The sequence below is a fragment of the Larimichthys crocea genome, chromosome XII (genome assembly GCF_000972845.2).
Source record: "Larimichthys crocea isolate SSNF chromosome XII, L_crocea_2.0, whole genome shotgun sequence".
In the NCBI taxonomy this organism is placed as follows: Eukaryota; Metazoa; Chordata; class Actinopteri; family Sciaenidae; genus Larimichthys; species Larimichthys crocea.
This window is the reverse complement of record NC_040022.1, coordinates 26,957,381-26,973,556: the sequence shown is the minus strand read 5'-3', so window position 1 is coordinate 26,973,556 and position 16,176 is coordinate 26,957,381. Positions and strand designations below refer to the sequence as shown.

Sequence of the window (16,176 nt, the reverse complement as noted above, 5' to 3'; positions counted from 1 at the left end):
ATATATTTTCTTATTGTTCTTAATATTTAGTCAGTAAGGAATCTTCATTTGAATTCATCTAAACAGTGCAATAAGTGAGGACAGAGGAGGAGGAGGAGGAGGGAGGGGGAGCTCTGGAAAAGCAGGAGAAGGAGACAGAGGAGGAGAAACTGCAGACCTCAGACCAGCCCACCTCACCTCTGCGTCCTTTCTCTCCGTCTCCTGTGCCCGTAGTCAAATCTGACCGCGGATCAGCTCACTTACGGAGCCGTTACACACACACACACACACACACACAGCAAACTGGGACTCAGACCAGAGGAAACCGTGTTCGTCTGCAGCCAAGTACGCACGCCAAGCCGAGCCGAGCCGAGCCGAGCCAAGGAGACACATCCAGAGCGGAGCGGCGGCAGCAGACGACCAACGGCGAGGGGAGCGGACGGACGGCTGCGATAAGACGGAGCTGAGAAGGAGAAGTCTTTGAGGAGCAGACACACGGAGACAGACAGAGACAGAGACAGAGACAGCGGGGACCGGCAGCTGAAGTAGCACGCGCAGTTTTAATTTGAACGTTTTCGGTTATTTGGCGGTTGGTGAGTTCGTGCGCGAGCTAGCGGAATGTAATGCTAGCGAGCTAGCTGCTGTTAGCTCGCTAATTAGCTCGTTTCAGGGAATCGGACGTGTGAGCTTTTTTTTTATTTTTATTTTTTTATATATATAAATGGAAAATAGGTCACAGTAGATTTTGACTTTATATCAGCGGTTTATAATAATAATATTAATAATAATAATTCGTCGCTGCTGGTCATAATGTTCGAATAGCTAACAGACAAGTTAGACAATAAACAGCTCGGAGGAAATCTGAGTTTAATCATCCGCTTTGTGTCAACACCGAGACTTTTTTTATTATTTCTCACTGGAGACTGTCTGCCGTCCGATGTTAATGTCGACCGACGTTGCATCTATAATGCTGCCCGTTACTCGGGGAATAATGGACCGGGAGAGAGACATTGATACAGCAGCAGCGGCGGCGGCAGCCGGACCGGGGGGTTCAACAGCAGCAGCGGCGGCGGCGGCAGCAGCAGCAGCAGCTGCCCGCGGGATGAAGCGAGGAGACCCGGAGCCCGACGCTCAGACAGCGGCTGCACTCACTGACTTAGCCGGGGCGGAGTGCAAAAGACCGAGGATAGACGGAACCGGGAGTGTTGTTGTCGTCGGTGACATCGGACAGGTGAGATTTTAAAACGCAGCATTCCTCACATGTTTGTTTTTAAACTATCATCCACCCTCCTCCTCCTCCTCTTTTCTTTTCCTTTCTTCTCCTCCTTTTGTCTCTCTCTCTCTCTCTGAAAGCATCAGCAGGGAATGATGTTTTCATAGGCCTCCTTCCTTTCTTTCTTTCTTTCTTCCTTTCTCTCTCTCATCAACAAACATGATCATGCATCATTGCAGCAAGTGAAAAAAAGATGAATTACACAATCACAGTGATGATCAGAAAACGTGGCCGTGTATGTGTGTGCTCTCTTTCTCCTTTTGGAGCTTGGGGAGCATGACCAAGCCAGACAAAGGTAATATGATACAGGCTCCATTGCTATGACAGACAGACAGCAAAGCAGCACGGCAACAGATCAGACCCATTCATCACGCCTGTCTCGTGCAGAGTAAACCAGTCACACATGTGTGTGTATATATATTTCTATGAATTCAAATCAATCACCTGCGATGATAATCTCTCCAGTGAGTCATCACATCAAATCCTGATACATGTGCCATTAATCGCCCTCCCCTCCTTCCCTCCCTCCTTCCTCCTCAGTTGTCGCTAGGTGTTAAAAGAGAGAGGCAGACAGGGGGGGAGTTGGGGGAGGGGTCACCCAAAGCGAAAGACAAAGAACAGAGTCTTTTTGGTGTCGGCTCAAGGAGGCCCTCCTCGACTACCACACGGGTCTTCCCCCTCTCTGCTTTCATGACTCGACTGCTGAGGCAGCAAAGCATCAGCGGGCCGTTCCCGCTTCCGACGGACTAATCTGTGTGTGTGTGTTACAGTAAAGCAGGGGGGGACCGCCGAGGCACGGGGTGCACCGCTCTCACTCCCTCGCATGGGATCTATTACTATTTATTACTCTCCCCTCTTGCATTACACATCATTCCTACACCTACACACGTATGCTCTGAAGTGCCCATAATGTAGCAGCACAAGGGAGAGAATTTTTTTTTTTTAGCTGACGTCTGGTGTTTTTTATTTTAAGTCCGGGGGAAACAGCACTAACGGGCAGCCGAAGGGCAGGCGGACGTGCTCTGAGGTCATCTGCAGGTAATTGAATCCCGGGGAGCTGGTGAAATACTTTAATTGGCTGCGGGGCTGAGACCTGCTGCAATGACAAATAGGTCCCCGCGTAAATGCCCGCGATGCTGTGCGAGCCTCGCAGAGGATGGATGCTGATGATGAGGAGGAGGAGGAGGAGGAGGAAGGGGAAAGGTTATAGCCCGCCGGCAAAGATGATGTGACAATGAGCAAGCGTGGCACGGGGAGGACTCTCGCTGCCCGTCGGTCGCATCGATCGCTGGGAGAGAGAGAGGGGTGAGCTGATGGATGGCGAGGTAGAAAGTGAGTGGAGGGTTTGAACGTAGAGGCCTAATGTGAGGGCACATAAAGGATGGAGGCAAGGAGAGAGAGAGATGAAATCAGAACCATTAGTTTGCATCCACTGGGGATCACGATAAAGGATGTGAGGAAAGTGACGGATGGCAGGCATGACATCATCGGTTGGGGGAGAAAAGCAGGGAGCTCTGACCGAGGATGAATATCAAGAAAATGACACTTCGTGACGGGCGGTCCTCTGCTCGCTCAGGACGGGGACGATGAGCTGTAGCTCCCAGTAATTAGCATAGTATTCCCATCGAGAGCTGGAGGTAGTGGAGCGCTGACCTTCCAGGCCGACTGTAAATCAGGACTGTAATAATAAACGAGAGTGCAGCCTCCTCCTCCTCCTTCTGCTCCTCTCTTTTGTTGCTCCAGACCCCTTCCCCCTCTTTTTTTTTTGTGCTCCCCTCTAGCTGTCCTCTGATTTCCCCCCCCCCTCTCTCTCCCCCTCTCTCCTGGCTCCCCCAAGCATATTTCCAGATTGCTAATTGACTCCTGGTTCACAGGCTTTCAGCTCCTCCCCCCACCACCACCACCACCACCACCACCACCTCAATCTCTCTGCTGCACCTCCATGCCATCTTTGATTAACTCTACCCCCCTCCACCCTCTCTCTTTCTCTCTCTATCTCTCTCTCGGCCCATCACTCAAATCTACGCAACATCCATCTCTTGTTTGTTTTTCACGTCACTCCTCCATCTCTTTTTATCTCCCTCCCTCTCTCTTTGTTGATAGTATTGATGCTCTCCCTCGAGGCCGTGCTGTGGTCCACTCGGATGCAGTGGTGGGAGTACAGTTTCCAACTCTCCCTCTGTCCGTCTCTCTCTCTCTCGCTCTGTTTCGGTCGAGCCGATTTGTCCTATCGTTGGCAGTAAAGAGGCTTTGTGTCGCGCTAACGAGATCAAAGCTCATTTAGGAGAGGGCATTAACCAGACTGATCGCTTTAACGGGCCAGAGCAAAGGGAGGGGAGAGTGGGTTGATTATGAATGGACAGATCAGTGAGATAGGTCGTTACATGTTCACCACTGAATTCTTGTTTCTGTAGAATAAGTTTTTTTTAGCGCGCCCAGCAGCCCAGTGTGAAATTTAGTCTGTCATATCGGCTGCTAATGAGAACATATTGCTGCCAAGAGCTCTCTAACAGGCGTTAACGGATTCTCCGGAGCTCTCTTTGGATTTTTCTTTGTTGTTGTTGCTGGAAGTAAATTGCAGCAAAAAAAATTCAGATCGTTTTTTGCTCCTGCGTGTATAAAAAAAAATCTCATTCTCTGGCATGTTTTGTTTTCAGTGCCTTTTTAAATTTTAAGCCTCATAATAAAGTTAATAAATCAGTTATAATTGATTGCAAACATTAGCTGGATACAGCAACAACACAAGACATCCGCCTCCGTCTTTTTTTAAAATCAACTTAAAGGTCCAGTGTGTAGAGCGTGAAACAGGGCCTTAGAAGTCAGGCCCGACCCGGCCCGGGCCCGTTTTGATTGACAGCTTTGTAGAGCCCGAACCCGTTTGCAGCCCGACGTTATTTAAATGTGCGCATGTGGCATGATCGCTCATTTACCGTGCAAATTATAACACGAGCCCGATTAAAAAAATATGCCCGAACCCGCCAGCTCTACCAGTGTGTAGAATTAAGTGGCAGGCATCTAGTGGTAAAGTTTTGAGTCTGCAACCGACTGAATATCCCTCACCTCCCTCCCCCTTGGTTTAAGAAACTACAGTGGTCGTGAAACTTCTTCTTGTCACAGCATGTAAAGCAGGTTTGTCCCTTCTGGGCTGCTGTAGAAACATGGCATGACTCCGTGCAAGAGAACCCGTTCCCTCTGTAGCTCTAAGTCTCATCCTGTACCTTTAAACATTAATAATTTACAAAGTAACTAATAAGTTCATTTGTGACTGACAGTGAGATAAAATGCAGCTGCTGCCTTCGCTCATATAGGCAGACAGGCCTGCTGCTATAGTAACCTGCATGTGCCTTCGGAGAGCTTTTGTGTAACTGTAGCTTAAAAGACTGAAGCGTCCTTCAGAAGTCAGCAGCCTGAGTTATTGACGGATAAAGAGAGAGCGTGGCTCCAGATGTTTGTACGTTTGTGTCACAGGGAGGGTCGTGCACAAGTCTCCCGTCGTGCTCTCTGTTGCTGCTGTTTAATGATTGCTGTGGAACTTTGAGCCGCGGCGCTGCAGCCGAGTCACCCTTGACTTTTGAACCGGCGACGATAAGCTAAAAATTCTCCAGACAAAGTTGCTCAACTCGCATTTTCCTCTCTCTCTCTCTCTCTCTCTCTCTCTGCCTCTGTAAGTCTGTCCGTGCATGTGTTCAATCTAAGAGTTTTATTATCGGCACGAGCGCAGCCGCCGTGTTGCCAAAGCACAAAGGAAAAATCAGATTGAAGGAAGGAGGGGAAAGGTGCCATTCACAAAAAGCCCTCTCTTCTTCTTGACTCTTGTAAGGCACACCGGGTTCAACCTCCTTAACATGACACTCGCATGTTAACTCTCCCTTTATGGTCATCGACCCACCCGACATGCCTCCTCCCCAAGGCTGCCCCCAAACTGTCACATGTGCTCCCGTCTCCTGCCTCGCACGGAGCCAAATGTCAATTCAGTGATTCCCCTTACACGGCAGTCATCCGCGATGCCCCCCACCCCCGCCACGGAGTCACCGATAATATACCTGGATCCATTAATCAGCGTGGGACGCGTTGTCCTGTTTCACACGCCAGCTCATGCCGAGTACCGACGTGATGCACCGTCAAAGAAAAGTTCACACGGGCGTGCGTTCTAGTTTCATCTATCAGGCCCACGGTGCACTTCAGGCGCTGCCAGGACAAACTGAAATAATTGGATGTGACAGAAAACAATGAAGCACCCCTCCCCTTCCCCCCCCCTGCAGCGTATCGGTGCATGAAAGGACAGAGACAGCTTCTCACTTTATTAAAAATAAAAACACATAAAACAACTTTGGAGTTTAGCTCATTGTTAATTGCTGGCACCAAGGTTTAATATCACAGATATTTTCACTCCACAAAGGGTGATTAAAAAAGTATCTGCTGTCGTATCTCAAACAGGGAGAATTAATTAGCGTGACGCTGAGTAATGTTTTTCTTATTGCTTATATTTAATTCTTGCTTAGATCGACCTGTAGATGTGCCCGTTTACCTTGAAGTAACGTGTCTCCTGCGAGCTGGAATTTTTTAACGAGAACAGCAGAAAAATGAGAATTGCGACAGAAAATAAATGAATGCACCTTAGGGCGGAAATGTACTTTTCCATCCCGACGTGCAGCAGTTACGGTGTAGATACATGGAACATACACCTGCATTCAGCTTTGAGTTTGACCTTTTTGACGCTTGTAACGCTGCCACGGCATGACAGGCTGCGTGATAAACGCTTCCGATTTATTACCCCTAAAAAAATTTGTAACCATGTAGGGGGTCCGGCACATCGGCACCTGCGTGCGTGTGTCTGAGCTCCCCGCTCATCTTGTTGTTATTAGCAGCCGCACACAGTCGCACAGAGGAGAGTCATCAATAAATCCATCCAGCAAAATGCCCCAGAGCCACATGTTTTATTCCGGCTGACTCAGAAAAACAGAACTCGCATCCAGCTCATATTGGAGACTCTTTTAGTGAGCGCACGAACTACGACTGAAATAAGAACCGAACACGGGGTTAGCTGTGGCTGTCCCGTTCTGCGGCCTCATGTTGGTTTGAAAACGTGCCTCGTCAGAAGAAACACGCCTCCAGTCTTTGTGGAAACGCTGTTTCTTCTTCCCACCCTTCCTCTTTGGTTGTCTTCACGTCCCCCTTATCATCGGCTTTGATATGCCTTTCGGAGCGCATTGACAAATCGCATCCATCACTCCCCCTTCCCGTGCCCTTCGGCCTGTTCTCCTAATTCCTCCTCCCTCGGTTTCTGTGTATTTTATGTTCCTCCCTTCATCTCCAGTTATGATTTGTGGACTCTGGTTGCTGACTGTATTGTTCCAGGACGACACCCGGCGCTCGATGAGCGATTGGTTCGCGGTGTCTCGTCTCCTGCGGTGCTTCAAAGTGATTTGTGTGTTCACACCTTTCATTTCGGCGCAGAGGCAGCGTGATTTTGAGTCTCTGTGATGTTCTGGTGGTAGCAGGTGGGATCTTTCTTACATTTAGTGATCGTGATAAAGCCAAACATTGGAGCAGTCCACCTCCTCGGGCTGTTCTGTTCGGGATCACCGCATGCCTGCAGCAGCCCCCTTAATTACCCCGCTTCCCCTCCTCCATCGCTCCTCCTCCCCTCTCACCATCTGTTGACCTCATGTCATTTTGCCTTCCTTCACCACTGCTGCTCCCCCCCCCTTCCTTCTTCTTCTCCTTCTTCTCCCCTCTTGCTCCTACCAGTTTGCTCCACCAACTTCTTTCCTCCTCCTCCTAAAATAGCAAGTCTTGAGAGAAGAGAAAATAAACAAGAGAGACGCCCTTTAGTTTTTGCCCTCCGCCGAGAGTCAGAGAGGGGGGACAGAGAGAGAGAGAGAGAGAGAGAGGGAGTGTGTTTATGTGTGTGTGACTGTGTTTTTTGTGCCTTTGCTGCTCCCTGCCAGCGCAGTCTGAAGCCCTCACAGTCAGCCAGCCGGCCGGCGCCTTCAAAGGCTCCACCTCGCCTTCAAACTACATGGAATTAACTTAATGGAAACTTGCAGACGTGCGAGCAGGAAAGCCGAAAGCTCTCGAACTGGACGGGGCTCGGCGCGGCACATTTCTGTCTTTATATATATATAAGACATAAATATGAGCGCATACCTCACAGGATACTTAAAAGCAATGCCATATGGCAGAGGGAGAGTGTGTGTAACGTTGCGTGCTTCAGAGTGAGTGTGGGCAAACAAGAGTCTCTGAAAACTAGGTATCAAGTTCAGACCCCCCGATCCCTTCCCCCACCCTTTAAGAAAATATAAATCACATGGCATTCTTCGCTTCTGACTCATTGTCTCCGTTTTCCAAACTGCTTTTATATTTCTCTCCTCATTCTTTGGCTTTGGCCGTCTTCTTCTTCTCCACATTCCTCTTCCTCCTGTGTGCGTCTGTCTCTGCCCTTATTTTTTCTCTCTCTCTCATTCTCTCCTTTCCTTTCTTTTCCTCTCTTTCTTTTCCATCCTCCCTCCCTCCCTCCTCCTCCTCTCGCAGACAGATTGATTCCAGATGTTGCTAAACTCTCCCCCCCTCGCTCCCTCCTCCTGTTTTTCTTCTGCGTAAACTCCTCCTCCTCCTCCTCTTTCTTCTTTTCCACTCCGTCCACTGCAACTCTTCAGCGACTCTATAATTTGATGCTCGGGTATAATTTTGGTTTAGATTTTTTTTTCACCCGCGTTCCAGTTTTTTTTTTTTTTTATATTGTAGCCCAACGCGGCGCCTTCATCCTTACTTGACTGCAAATGCGTTAAAAACACTAATTCCCCTCGTTTAATCGCCTGTAATTGTGTGTGTGTTTTCTAGTAATGCGGCTAAATTATCACATTTCCTCAGCTGCCTTTGTGGCCCGGCGGTAAATATAGCACAAACACTGAACAAACACGACGCACTGAAACTAGAACGTCGGCAGAAACTCCCAGCATGCATCTCTTTTTTTTTATTTAAAATTGGAAGACCTTTCTCATTCTCGCTGACATCGCCCAAAGCTTTCTGCTCCGAAACATCCACCCTCTTCATACAGCGTTTCTATACGTGCACCGGCACCGGCAGCAGTCAGTCTTTTAGCCAGTCCCCCCCCTCTGTAAACGCAGCGCACCAAGGAGAGCGTTCCCCCTTGGGACGAGGCACGAGGGGGAAATTGGTTCCAGATGAAACAGGAAGTGGAGAGTGGAGACAAAGAAAGGGCTGTTTGAGACGGGGAGGGGGACGGGCCCCGAGTCTGGAACACACACACACACACACAGAGTCAGAGTTTACTGCCCGTGGCATCAGAAGAAAACAGTTTCTTTCTCATTCTTACCTATTCTTTACATGTGGGCCCTTTTTTTTTTCTCCCAGCCCGTCTAGACACTTCTTCCCCTTCTCCATTCACCCATACAACATCACCACATCTGTTTTTGGTCTCAGCCGACACATCTCCGAGTCGAGCGTCGCTGCATGAACGTCATCGTCCTCAGACACTTTGCCACCCCCTTTTGATTGGCTGAGACGGTGCGAGGTCACGGCCCGGCGGGGTTAACTCCCTGTCGACACTTCTTCAGAAGTCATCTCAGCGCTCGCGGTGTCACACGGCCCACACTCAAGCTGTTTGCTGAACAGGGGGGGCGAGTGCACCCAGGCCGAGGGGCGGCACACGGATTAGAAACATTTTTTTGCCCCCGCAGATTAAATGTAATGAAAACATGAGCAACTCCTGAGGACTACCACACCATCCCCCCAACATACACATCTTTCTTTCGTTTACCCCCTCAGACCTTCTCCCGTCCTCTCCTCCTCCTCCCCCCCTCTCCCTCCTCGTGCCTCGGCATGAGTCTCACTAGGCGGTCATGTTTTCTCTGCGCGGCATGCCAGCAGGCTAGACTGCGCCGGTGTCATCTCTCTCACTGCTGTCAAAATATCATCGTTTGGTTAACTTTCTCCTTTGTTCCACTCCTCCTCCTCCTCCTCCTCCTCTTCTTTCTCTCTCTTTCTCTCCTCTCCTCCTCCTCCTCCTCACCTAACTCTGCAGCAAACAATGGCTGCTCTTGCCGGGACACCAGAAGAGAAAATAATAGTCAGAGAGAAAAGAGACAGAAATAATCTAATTAAAAGTAATTACAGAGCGATTAACCACAACACTGGTTTCTGGGGCAGGGGTCGATGAGGGAGGGGTGGAGTCACGGCATCCACACATGTTTGGTTAACTGACTCGTCAGTCCCCCCCGCCACCCCCCCTCAGGGAAGTGTGTCTTCTGACCTTGTTTGAACTTTTCAAAATAAAAGCACAATGTTAATGTTTGGATATTGTTTATGTTTTTTTAAAAAATATAAATACACGCCAGGTTTGCCCTGTTTAGTCTAGAGAGTGCATTTCAGCCGCCGTTGCAAAAAGTTTTCCGAGCGTCATGCTGTATCCACTCAGTGTTTTTTTTAAAAAAAAAAAAAAAAAGCCTCAGCCACTTACGCCCGCTCTCTCCCCTCCTGTTGTCTCTTGCAGAACAATGAGCCTTTAAACCCTGGTTTCCATGGATACCCACCTCACAGTCAGGTAAGAGATTGGTGACTTGCTTTGCAAACCTCTGGAACAATAAATGAAAATAATAACAATGTTAGCACAGAATCCTTGACTCGCTTGAGATGTGCCACAAATCAAACGGCTCGTTCGCTTTCTTTGTGCCGTGCGAGGAGAACAGAAACAGTATCTTTTTTTTTTTTTGCAGACAGTAGAAACTCTTAATTCCTGCCACCTATAGGGAACCCTGCGTTGTCATCCATCCACTCCTATAGCAGCAGCAGCAGCCTCCGCTGCACTAAAACCTCATTATCGAGACAATTTGTGAAGTTCTGCACGGGCTCTTTCGTTTTATCTCCCGCCACAGCCGACGGTCGGCGAACAAACGACGGCTGTTTAGAAGAATTGATGAAAAGTGGAGCAGGTACTGATCGAGCTTCTCTTTCGAAACGCTTGACCCTCGCAGCGTTGGAGAGAAATCCACCTTCTCTTTATGCTCAACGCTCAGCGTTTTTTTTTTTTCTCACAATACAGCAGCTCCTATCCTCTCACACTTTCTCTCTTTTAGCGCCTCTCTCTGTCTCTTTCTCATTCTAAGTGTCTCTCCATGCATACTGCTCTCGGTAATGAGTGCCTTATGTGTGCAGCGTAGCAGGCAGGGGAGCTGACTCTATTTCTTATCTACCTCCGAGCAGCAGAGCACATTGAGCGGCTGAAAAAGCAGCTTGGTACTCGCGTGTGAGTGTGCAGATGTAAACCCCATTTGAGAGGCTTATATGTGTGTGTGTGTGCACCTTTTACCTCAGCGTGTGTGTGTGCGTGTGTGCATCTCTTTAGCTTGTGTGTGTGGGATGTGCAGCTCTCTGGCAGTGCCACAGGAGGGGAGTGTTGGTCTGCAAGCCCGTTGGACCCCAGCCTCCCTCCTCACATCACAACACGGGAGAATCTCACAGGCCTCCATCCCCACTTATGTATTCCTCCTCTTCTCTCTGCTGCACTCTCCATCCCGCTCCACCACCGTCGGTATCTCCTTTCTTGGTCGCACAGCTCTCTGAGAGAGAGTGTGTGTGTGTGTGTGAGAGAGTCGACGCTGTAGGAATTTAAAGTCAATTTCATATAGATTTCAATCCTTGCCTGTCCAGCGTTGAGTTATGTCTTTGCCAACAGAGAAGTGGAGCAGAGGTGAAACGGGAGTTATTTAAGATGGCTTGCCTGCGGGGCACAGATTCATACAGCAGGCAGCTGCGCAGTCAGAGCAGACCAGAGCCGCCTGGGTCGATCTCCTCGTAAGACAAACACCTGGGCAGAGAACGCTCGTGATCCGCCGTACTCTCCTCATCATCCGTTAAACTCCCGAGCCGAGCGCACACCGCCCGCCGCGCTTGTTTTATAAATGATTTAAAACTCGGCCTCTGCTAATGTATCCCCCCCCTCCTCCTCTGAGCGCACATATTAGGAGTCTCCCAGTCACTCTAGCCGCTGGTTATCATGCAAATGGAGCTAGCCGGATTGGCTTGTTCATCGCTGCAGTACATTTGTCTTGGTAATGCTCCCCGTCTGATGTCATGTATGCGTGCAGGAGCTGGCCTGTAGGCCCCTTGCTTGTGTCAATATGAGTGTGTTAAACAGTGACAGGCTCCTGTGGGTCCCTGCTGCACACTGTGACAAGTAAGCGTGTGTGTGTGTGTGCGACCCTTGGGGCTATACATGTCAGTCTTCTGCTGTTTAGGTCACAGAAATGATCCGGGTTAACAACACACACACAAGTCATAGGGGCTACACACCCCGGCACTGTATCTGCATCGCAGATCGTAACCTTCCAATGAGTCATCCTGAAAATGTTGTGTATTATTCTTACGGGAACGTTAAGCCCCGAGTTATTGATTATCTGTAGATGCTGTTGTTTGAAGGAGCAGGCCTTTGTTTGAATTAGCTGATAAGCGTGGGATGGATATAGCCTTTGTGTGTGTGTGTGTGTGTGTGTGTATGTGTGTGTGTGTGTGTGTGTGAGCCAAGGTGCAGCCGCATGAATACAATCACAGTTTTTTGTGTGCATTTCTGTGTTTGCATACGTGTGTGTGTGTGTGTGTGTGTGTGTGTTTATCGCCATGTTCAGTCGGTGTGCTCTAATCCTCAGATCATCCCCTCATTCATCCTCTCATCCTCTTCACTTACAGCCCTAATCCTGTCATCCCTCGCTTTTTTTTTATCCATTTATCTCTCTATCCCGTTATCTCTCACCCGCACCCGCCGTCCACCCCTTATTCCACCCTTCTTTTTCTTTCTTTTACCCCCCCACCCGTTTTTCCCACCACTTCCAATCACTTATCTCGCCCTCCCTCCGTCCCCCTCTGGACCCAGTTCCAGCCAGACTCAGCAGATGTCTCAAAGCTTGGCATCAGGGCTTTTTTTTTTTTCCGCAGAGTTCAGTCCCTCCCATATGAAAATGCGGTGTAAGGAACTGCACTCTCATCTCTGCAAATTAAGCGCCTCCTTAACAATACAGTGGTGGGAACAAGTGAGGGGAACTGAGCCTGAGCCAGAAGAAGAGAGGAAAGGGGAAGAAAGGCGCAATGCAGCGTGATACAGATTCATGTTCAGGTTGAGGTTCAGATGCTGGAATCGGGGCTGGCGCCTCCTCTCTCAGTTTTTGTGAGACTTCCATCTGTGCGATCTGAAGGCAGCCGCAGAGGAGAGATGGTGATCTAGGAGCCTACCCACGCAGCTAGCTACCTTAGCTGTCTACCGACTGGCCTACCTACCGCTGCTTTTTGGAGCTGACAGGCTGCCACGCAATAAATAAATCATCAAAAAAAAAGAGAGAGAGAGAGAGAGAAGAAGAAGCTGCAATGCAGTGGGGGTCGCATTCGTGTTCTGTACTCTCAGGCAGCCAGTGCGTGGAGAGAAGACAGCATCTTCTTCCTTCCTGTTCCTTTTCTCGCTCTCTCTCCCGGGGTTCGAGGAGACAGCAACAACAGCTTTCTGACTCCATCTAGACACACAGAGTTAGATGGCTACACGGGAGAGGATGGATGCGTTGATGGATAGGAGGGACTGAGGCCGAGAGGGAGGGAAAGTTTTTAAAAGAGGGGGCGGGAACAAGAGGAAGCAAAGGGGGGAGCAAGCAGGACGTGTAACGTGAGTGTGTGTGTGTGAATGACAGACGCAGAGCAAAAGAGAAGAGAGAGAAAAAGGAGGCAAGAAGAAGAAGAGGAAGAGGAAGAAGAGACTCGGCCTTGTCAGGAGGAGAGAGAGAGACAGAAAGGCCCAAGGGGGATCAGAGCAGCCGGGCCCAGGGAGACGAGGAAGAAAGACAGAGGCGGAGAGTGACAGGCAAGACAAGACGAGACGATTTGGCGTGCTGGAGAAGAAGAAGAAGTGGAAGAAGGGACACCGGCGAAGGGAAGGAGAAGGAGAAGAAGGAGGAGGAAAGGGGAGTGAACGAGGGAGAATTTGAATGTGTGAGACAGACGTGGACTGAAGCCATCGTCGGCTCATGGTCTTAGAGCACGGGCAGAGGAGAGGAGGAACAGGAGGAGGACTAGAGACAGAGAGGGAAGGGGAGAGCTGGACAGCAGCAGTTGTTCCTGTAGATCAGACAATGATGGGGCTGTACTACCCTGCAATGCTCCCGGTAAGTTCACCTCCTCAGCAGCTGCTTCTCTGTGTAAACAAGTCGGCGCACATGTCGAGAACTGAGCGCTCCCAACTAGAAAAACAAGAGAGAGATATTATTCTTAACGGTTTACGCTCGTTAGTTTAGTTTGGTGTCATGAAGCAGTAATTGGTGTTCTGTTTACGACATGGCCTGTTTTGGTTTGCTGGGTCTTGGCCCAGGTGAGGCCTTTTGTCAGATAGTTGGCAGGGCATCAAGCTAACAGCAGGGCTTGTCCCTGCAGCTCGACTCCTTTCACTTTTTTTAACTCTCTGCGCTCAAGTATGAAGGAATCTAACGGCTCATCAGCACCTTCGCCGTGATCATGCAACATTTTGTCCCGGTGTTACCAGACGGGAAGAAAAAAGGGCATCGGGCGAGTTGCATGTGTGCGTGATCACGCCACCAACAGCATTTAATGTTTATACAGTTGATGTGCTCGGCTGCTCTTAGCACACGGTGTGGGCGTGTCTGTGCTACTTTAGCTGAGAGACAGCCTGAGGATGAGAGCTGCTCTCTGGCTCTGTTCTAGCACGTCCTGCGATCTGGTCTTGGGTTCCTTTGGGGGGTGGGGGTTGTCGGTATTTGGGGTGGGGGCGGTGCACGCAAGACATGCAGCAGGTAACAGCGGCTGCTCGCTCACCTGTGCCGACACGAATGTGCATTCGGGCTGCTTCACGCTCCCGCTGTCGTTGACTTTACACAGTGTTATGTTATATTTTGAGTGCGTGTGTGTGTGTGTGTATGTGTGTGTGTGTGTGTGTGTGACATGTCATGTCATGTGTACAGAGGGTGCAGGCTGAGATTCTGTCAAGCGATTCAACGTTGTCATCCAGGCTGTCCATGCGGTTCAAACGTCATCTGTCCCTGGATTGAGGGAGACAGGTGCCAGGGCACAGTTGTTTCTGACACACACACACACACACACACACACACACACACACACACACACACACACACACACCAGTTGTTGCTAGACTACTTTATTACCCCCCCACCCCCCTCCTCTCTCATGGCACCGAGACACACATAGTTACTAATAATGAATACACAGCAGCAACCCTGTCTTTTTTCTAACACACACACACACACTACCTGCGTACCTCGCTCTCACTGGTTAATCCCCGTTCATCAACACTTGATCGACGTCTGTAAAGTCACAAGAACCCCCATCTGACACGGTGAAGTCAAAGTATGGGTTGTTATTGTTGTTCATGTGTTTCTCACCCCCGCCCTCTCTTCTGCCCCCTCCAGGATAGAGAAGCTGTAAGCTAAACAAATTCTTCTTCTTCAAAGAGAACAACACCAAATGGAGGATGGTGGTAGTAAACTAGAAGGCCGTAAGGGCCGAGGTGGTGGGGGGTGGTGTTAGTTCCATGTGGGAATGCACTTTAAAGGTGACACACCACCACCCGTCACACTGTCCTCTGTGAAATTTATGGCACTGCTCTCTATTTTGGGTGACACACCTTCTATCCTGGAGTATACACTGTGGATAAGGGTTACTTTTAAACCAGCCGTGTGACTTCAGCGCAGCTTCACAGTCCGTGTGCACCTCACCTTATCCTGCCTGCTCACCTTGAAGGCTGCTTGATACATCACATTAATTCAAATATTTGTTTTTGCAACATGTATGCAATGTCTGCCAGTTATTACAACGTGAACGAAAGCTACAGTAGCTACATCTTTAAGTTACGACCCGTAATCTGCAGCAGGTGTGCGGTTTGTTTTGTATTGGACGTTTATATAAGTATAAAATATGTAAATTATGCACTAGACAATTCATGAAAATTGTGATTAACAACAAAAATAACACTGCTCCTACCCTTTACATGGTACATTTGTTACATCTTTCGAAATGGTTCAGTATTATTAAAGGTAGAAATAAGACAATATAGGATGAAAAATAAAAAATATATTAATAGGGTCAGGTAAGATATAAAGAAATAAGAAATGGAGCTCAGGTGTGCAGTCTAAGGTGTTCTTGTCTACATTAGGGTACATTCAGACAAGGATCAGGCACTGCGGTGGCGTGTGTTTGTTCGTGTCGAACGATTAACTCTGATTGACTGGCTTTTTTTTCAAAGCCGGCGCTCGCTCACTCTCATTCACTGTCCATGTCGCTCGACCGATGCTCGCGCGCTCTCTCAAACTAAATTAAACTTCCTCGTGTCTGTTTTGCAGACTCCGATTTAGAGGCTGGCTACATGAAATAAAGAAAACCAGATCTCAACAGGTGCAGAATCCTGTCTGAATGTGTACCCTTAGGGGTACGCTGAAAAAATCCTGGCGCAATCTCGGCATCTTTTTCTGGTAGCCGGAGGTGAAGCCGTGACCGATCAGTGTGCGGATTCTACTCTTTCCTCGCTGTCCGTACATGCCGGGTAGCTGTCTGCTACCACAAAAAGCAGGAGCAGGTGGGATAGCGAGCAGACTTCTCTGAAACTGATTATTAAAGTCTCTGCTCTACTTTGTTGAAGCATCTGCTACTGACCGTCCATGTCTGGGTGGGACAGTAGCAGCAGAGGTCTTGTATTGTTCTTGTTTTGCACCTGTTGTCCTTAAAAAAATTGCTGCATTTTGCAAAAAAAAAAAAAAAAAAAGTGAATTTGAGAGTTTTTATTTTTGTCCGAATCAGCCAGACCTACTTTAATTTCCATCTCGATATTATTTAGAGTGACAAATGAACACGGCGAGCCGATTCCGAGAACTCATCCGTTTGTCAGCGTCATCGCTTCA

The 16,176-nt window shown here is 48.9% G+C and overlaps 1 protein-coding gene across 7 annotated transcripts in view; it reads left to right on the top strand.

Annotated features, from left to right (window-relative positions):
• Nucleotides 1–100: 100 nt before the first annotated feature.
• The window catches only part of LOC104937731 (RNA binding protein fox-1 homolog 2), a 42,670-nt gene continuing 26,594 nt past the window's right edge, over nt 101–16,176 (top strand). The window contains exons 1-3 of one of the 7 annotated variants that reach the window (XM_027284736.1): nt 105–998; nt 1,038–1,210; nt 9,768–9,818. In XM_027284736.1, coding sequence (XP_027140537.1) covers nt 917–998; nt 1,038–1,210; nt 9,768–9,818 — 306 coding nt within the window. In that variant the 5' untranslated portion in view covers nt 105–916. Of the gene's footprint in view, nt 1,211–9,767; nt 9,819–12,222; nt 13,417–16,176 lie in introns of those variants that run through there. The other 6 variants (XM_027284735.1, XR_003463275.1, XM_019265941.2 and 3 more) reach the window with 6 other exon arrangements.